At 50.5% G+C, this 6584-nt stretch overlaps 1 protein-coding gene across 4 annotated transcripts in view; it reads right to left on the bottom strand.

Moving 5' to 3' along the window:
• Positions 1 to 4289: 4289 nt before the first annotated feature.
• PIK3R5 (phosphoinositide-3-kinase regulatory subunit 5) overlaps positions 4290 to 6584 on the bottom strand; it is a 75077-nt gene continuing 72782 nt past the window's right edge. For all 4 annotated transcript variants that reach the window (XM_081578349.1, XM_081578347.1, XM_081578346.1 and 1 more), the window contains 2 exons: positions 6237 to 6349; positions 4290 to 6125 (listed from right to left, as the gene is read on the bottom strand). In XM_081578349.1, the coding sequence (XP_081434475.1) occupies positions 5972 to 6125; positions 6237 to 6349 (267 nt within the window). In that variant the 3' untranslated portion in view covers positions 4290 to 5971. The remainder of the gene's footprint in view (positions 6126 to 6236; positions 6350 to 6584) is intronic.

The raw sequence follows: 6584 nt of genomic DNA, 5'->3' as shown, positions 1-6584 counted from the left end.
CTTTCCTCTCTCCAGAGGTCCCAGGAGATCCCCTTGGGCCAGTACCAGCTTTGGAGGCTGGAGCGACATTCATTCATCGAGGGCTTCCTTCCTGATTCTGCCCCCTCCCCCGCCCCCACCCCAGTAGTGGCCGCCCTGGACTTGCCTGGAGCCTTGCCAACCATTTCCTGTCCACCTCCACCCCTACTTCCACTTCTCCACCACACCCCACTCCCAGCTGGTCCCCAGGGAGAGTGAAGAGGGTAGCTGTAAAACTGGCTGGGTTCCTCTGGAATTCCCTTATGATGAAGCCATCCCTCTCAGATTCGTGGGAACTTTAGTTTTCTGGGCCTCAGTTTCCCTACAGCTCACCTGAGTGGGTTGAGGGAGTACCAGTAAGGGCAGGGACTCTGGGGTGGCGCTGAGCCCTGGCTTCCCCTTTTCATGGTCTCTGTGACCTTGGACAAGTTCCTTAGTTTCTCTGCCTCAGTTTCCTCATCTGTAAAATGGGGCACAATAGTACCTACCTCATGGTGAGACAGGCTGGGACCTGGGACCCTTTGCTGCAGTGCTTGCACCTGCATCTTGGAGAAACAGAATACAGAGAAACTATAAGGGACTAAAATTAACTGCAGGCATATTAACTGCAGCAGTTGGGGCCAATTATGAACAAGATACAAAAAGGTCAAAACCCAACTGCCACTTCTGAGCTTCCAGGAGCAAAAGCAAGGTCCAGTGCATGAGCAAGACTGCTGCACATAGCACCACCCAGGAGCGGGCAGACCACCTAAGCTGCCCCTCTGGCCCAACCCACCCTCACCCTATTTGAGGGACCAGCTCACCCCACCTCAGGGAGCGAGGCCAGGGCACTTGCTGCTTGTTTTCGATCCCTTGTGCTGCAGCAGAGTTCCAGTAAAGACCTACCTAAATTCCTCACCTGGCCTCTCATCAAGTTCTACTGATTAAAGAGTCCAGGCATCCTGGGTGTTAACAGTGGTACAGCTGGAGGGCGGGTGTGAGATGATGTAAACACATGAAGTGCGTGGACTGTGCTGGGCCCATGCACAGCATTTGCTAATATCTCGGTTTTTACTACCTTGATGTTCAAGGGAGATGCCCTGGTCAGGCTGCAGTGACTCCAAGGCTCCACCTGCCAGCTCTAAATGTCTGAGATTCCCCGAATGGGCCGTTTCTTCCCCCTCACCCTATGCAGAAAGGGCCACACACGTGTGGCTGCTGTGACCACAGCTGCCCCTCCAGGGACCACACGTTCAGAATGGCCGAGTAGTGTGGACTGAATGTCTTGTGTTGTCCCCAGATTCATATGTTGAACCCCAATGCAATGGTGTTAGGAGATGGGACCTTTGGGAGGTGAGTAGGTTTAGATGAGGTCACGAGGGTGGAGCTGCCATAATGAGATTAGTGTCCTAAGAAGAAAAAGAGACACCAGCGCTTCCTCTACCTTGTGAAGATGTAGTGAGAGACAGCCATCTGCAACCCAAGAAGAGAGCTCTCACCAGACACTAAATCTGTCAGCACCCTGACCCTGGATCTCCCAGCCCCAGAATTATGAGAAGTAAAAGAAAGGTACGGTTTCCCAGGTGGCACTAGTGGTAAAGAATCCACTGGGTAATGCAGTAGACATTAGCCTGAGATGCAGGTTCGATCCCTGGGTCGGGAAGATGCCCTGGAGGAGGGCATGGCAATCCACTCCAGTATTCTTGCCTGAAGAATCCCTGTGGACTGAGGAGGCTAGTAGGCTACAGTCCAGGAGGTTGCAAAGAGTCAGACAAGACTTAAGTGACTTAGCACAGCACAGCATGAAAGAAAGGTTGTGTGCTCAGACTCTTGGCGACCCCATGGACTGTAGTACACCAGGCTCCTCTGTCCACGGAATTGTCCAGCAAGAATACTGGAATGGGTTGCCATTCCCTTCTCCAGGGAATCTTGTTGACCCAGGGATCGAACACACGTCTCTTGAGAAGTAAATGTCTGCTGTTTAAATCACTCACTCTATGGTATTTTGTTATAGGAGCCCAAGCAGACTGAGATCCTGGGGCTGGGATCTGACCAGGACACAGGTGTGCCTGCTGCAGATGGGGATGACTTGCCACCTGCCTGTCTTTGCCCCAGGGAGGGCACTCTTTACCTGGAGAGCTGGCTTCCTTTACCCTGCTTGTACTGGTAGGGCTGGGGGAGCAAACAGAAGGATTTAGAGATTGGGCAAAAAGAGAAGAGTAAAAAAAAAAAAAAAAAAAAGAGAAGAGTAGTTTCTTCCCCAAGAAAACCCAGCAGCCCCATTCCTAGGGCAGCGGCTGACATCCCAGTGCTAGAGGGTGTGATGGGTGTGGCAGTTGGGGGAAGGGAAGTCTGAAGTCCCAGGGCAGGTGCCAAGCAGTCCATGTCCACGTGCATCTCCTGCGTGGGAGAAACTGTAGGATCTGGAAACCTCTCTGATGCCTTTGCTTTGAGCAGACCCAGGGGTTGTGGGAGAGCCATCCCTCTGGAAGAGGCATGACTTGGATGTCAGGGACCACAGGAAGAGGTCTGAGACCACTGTGTTCTGGGCCCCAAAGGAAGCTCCAAGCTGCCAGAGCAGAACAAATGGATAAATTGGACTTCATTAAAATTGAGATCATCTGCTCTGCAAAAGGCAGTGTTAAGAGAATGAAAACATAAGCCACAGATTGGGAGAAAATATTTGCAAAACACGTATCTGATAAAGGACTGGTATCCAAAATATACCAAAACCTCTTGTTAACATTCAACAATAAGAAAACAAACAACCCAGTTAAAACAAGGGCAAAAGATCTGAACAGATACCTCAGCAAAGAAAAGAGACAAAGCCAATGTAAAAAAAGCCACATACTACACAATTCCAACTACATAACATTCTGGAAAAGGAAAAACCATGGAGATGGTAAAAAGATCAGTGGTTGGCAGCGGGTAGGGGAGGAATGGGTGAACAGGGGAACACAGAGGTTTTCAGGGCAGTGAAACTACTGTGTGTGATATAATGGTGGATATATTTTTCCAAACCCATAGAATGTATTATACAATGCCAACAGTGAGCCCTAATGTAAACAACAGACTTTGAGCAATAATAATGGATCCATGTAGGTTTATCAGTTGTAACAAATGTACTTGTTGATAGTGGAAGGAGGCGGGGTACATGGGAACTTTCTGTATCCTCTGCTCAATTTTGCTTTGAACTTAAAACTGCTCTAAAAACAGTTTGTTTTAAACATTAAAAAAAAAAGAGAAAACAGACATATGGCAAATAAACACATGAAAAGATGCTCAACATCAGTCTTTCGGGAACCGCAAAAGAAACAAGGAGATATCACTACACACCCATTAGAATGGATAAAACTCAAAGCACCAACACCACCAAATGCTAATAAGGGTGTGCAGGTACAGGAACTTTCATGCACTGCTGGTGAGAATGAAAAAATAGAAAAGCCTAACTATACTGTATTTGTACCATATGATCAAGCAACTATGTTCCTTGATATTTATCCAAATGAGTGGAAAACGTGTGTATGTCTGAACAAAAACCAGCACCGTATGTTTATGGCAGCTTTATTCATAATTGCCCCAAATTTGCATCAACCAAGATGTCCTTTAGTAGATGAATGAATAAATAAATGCTGGTACCTCAATAAAATGAAATACCATTCAGCAACAAAAAGAAATGAGTTATGAAAGACATGGAGGAATACTCAATGCATATTGCTAAGTGAAAGGAACCAATATGAAAAAGCTATGTACTGTATGTTGTTCAGTCCCTAAGTCATGTCTGACTTTTCGACCCCATGGACTACAGCACGCCAGGCTTCCCCGTCCTTCAGTATCTCCTGGAGTTTGCTCAAACTCATGCCCACTGAGTCGGTGATACTGTATGGTCCCAACTATATGGTATTCTGGAAAATTTGTTACTAGGGAGATAGTAAAAAGATAACTGGTTGCCAGTCTAATTAAGTAATGTTTTCCATTATAAAAATTATATCACCCCATTTGGGATATCCATTTCCTTTGTCAGACTGGCAAACTGTAATTTTGAGAAATTTCTCCATTTTATCCAAATTGCCAAATGAATCCGTGAGGTCCAGCACGAAGCTCACTTCCCTTCTGCTCAGCAGCACAGTGAGGGTTATACGGAAGGAAGACTTGGGTATAGACGTATCTTTTACAGAGAGGAAAATTACAAAGAGATAAACAAAACAATCCCCTAAGAATCTTATTTCCATTCTATGTGAAATGACTTACACGAACTAAAACTAGCAGGAAAATAACTGTAGATCATCCAATCCAAGAGGAACCAAATTTTATTTGACAATAATATTAAATTCCACTCATTTATTCTTGAACATCTGTCAATCGTGTCATAGGACAACTGACTCACATGACAAAAAATATTGAAGGTATATTGCCAACCACTGTCTGGGGCCTGGAGCAAGGACAGATGGCCTGGACAGGGGAGGGATGGTAATACTGAGGTGGGGGGAGATGGAGCTGCTCTGTCCACTTCTCTCAGGTCCTGAGTACGCTGGGCTGGGGCTTCACGGTCTCCTATGAGCCCATGAATCAGGAGTGGGAGGGGTTCTGTGCAGATATAACTGTCTGCGTCTGTGCTTACTCCCCACCTCTCCCAGTCCAAACCTGGGCCCCAGCCCAGCCTTCCATCCAACCACCCCAGCCCACACATCAGCGTCCAGCTTCTCAAACCAGTGCCACCTGGCAGTTACAAATTTTTGGCTCTCGTGTTCAATCAGTCATTTGCCCCCAGTCAGGCTCTAAGCTCCTCGAGGTCAGCTCTCCACCCTCTGCCCCTCTGGGAACTTGCCCAGGTGCAACGGTGCCCGTGAACTTTGGGGCTGGAAGATTCCACACGTGATGGACTGAGTTGGGAGGCGGGGTCACATGGGCCAGCCTGGGAGAGGCACAGGTGAAGGCTGGGGCAGCTGTGGACCCTCTTCTTACCCGGACCAAGGCAATTCCTCCTTCAGAGGGTAGAGCTGAGCGTCCCTTCCCCTCTCATCTGGGTCCTGCCTCAGCAGCATTGGAAAAGAGGCAATGAAGAGCATCCCCTCCCCTCCCCCATCAGACCGGGACTCGGCGCTTAGGGGGCGAGGCCGCTGACCTTTCCTGAGCACCTGCCAGAGGTGTTGGACCAGATGCTTTGCAGTCTTGTCTCAACCCTTTAAGGAGGCCTTATCACCTCCTTTAGTGCTCAACCAAGAGAGGTTTGAAGACACTAATTCACTTCCTTCTGGCCATTTAGCCAGAAGGTCACTGAGCTGCCACCGAATCTAGGCTTGTCCTGTCTCCTCCAAGAATCTCGATCCAGGAAGGGGCTCCAGAAAGAGTCTGCTCAGAGTCCTGACAGTAGGTCAAGTGTTGGTGCTGTTTTTTTAGAAGATCCAGGGAATTTGAGAGAGAGAAAGTGTGTGTGAAAGAGAGAAAGATAGATAGAGAAGGGGGTAGGAGGGCGGCACTGAGGTCAGAAAAATAACGCCCACGTTTCTACTACCTGAACCCCAGGTGGGGGGACTGAACTCCAGACTCAAAGGCCCCCACCAAGCCCGCAAGTCTCTGACAAAGTAAGGGGAGGGCCTGGCCAAGGATCGAGAGAGGAGGCCTAACCCCTTCACCCCCAGAGCACCAGAGCCTCGGATCTTCCTTCAAGAGAGGATCCTAGACCATCTAGAGGGCAAGGCCTCCACAGGTCGGCTCACCCATCCCTCTCCTCTCTACTTGAGGAATCTGAGGGGCTGTGAGGCCAGGTCCCTCCCCCTAATGCCTGGTTATTTTTTTTTCCCAAACAGAGCCCTGAGGCACCATTAATCCCCTGTCTGCTGCAGAGCCCACAGCAGGGACCCTGACCCAGCACAGGGCCATTCAGCTGTCCACCAGGAGCCAGGCCCTCCCAGGAGGAGGGAGCCCCGAGAAGGCTGCCCCCAGGCTTCCTGTCCAGGCTGGTGCCGCATGGCTAGGGCAGAGCTCCGCTGAAGGTCATGATGGGCAGACAGAGCAGGGAGCAGAGGTCGGGCGTGGTCTGCCCCTGCGCCGGCGGGTAGGAGGGCCTCTGGGGCCGGGGGCAGAGGCTGCTCTTCTCGGGCTTGTAGCAAGGCGAGACCTCACACCTGTGGGGCAGGGTGGGTGTCAGGGTAGGCTCCCACCCTTCCAGCTCCTTCCAGGCCTCAGGGTCGGGGGTAGGGGTGCTGAAGCAGAGCTGGGGGCTCCCACTTTCCTACCTGACCACACTCTGCAGGATCTTCCGCTCGTCCTGGTCCAGGCACACGGCAAAGGGGCAGCTGTTAGAGCCGATGATCTGCACCTTGTCCACTTTGACCTGCGATGTGGTAATCTGGAAAGAGGGCCCGGGTCACCTGGAGCCCTGACCGCCCCTCCCCTCCTCCGGAGCTGCCAGCCCTCAGCAACCTCCCCCCTTGGAACCACCCACCTGGGTCCAAGGGGTGGGGGCACACAGGGGATGGTCCCACAGTCTCCATCAGGCCCTGACTCCCTCCCAGCCTCTGCCCTTTCCTGAGTCGAGAAGGAGCAATTGCTCTGGGAGGAAAACCCCACTGCCTGCACCATAA

Source organism: Giraffa tippelskirchi, chromosome 3, assembly GCF_054371585.1.
Source record: "Giraffa tippelskirchi isolate mGirTip1 chromosome 3, T2T-mGirTip1v1.2.pri, whole genome shotgun sequence".
NCBI classification, from domain to species: Eukaryota; Metazoa; Chordata; class Mammalia; order Artiodactyla; family Giraffidae; genus Giraffa; species Giraffa tippelskirchi.
This window is presented reverse-complemented; position numbering and strand designations above follow the sequence as displayed.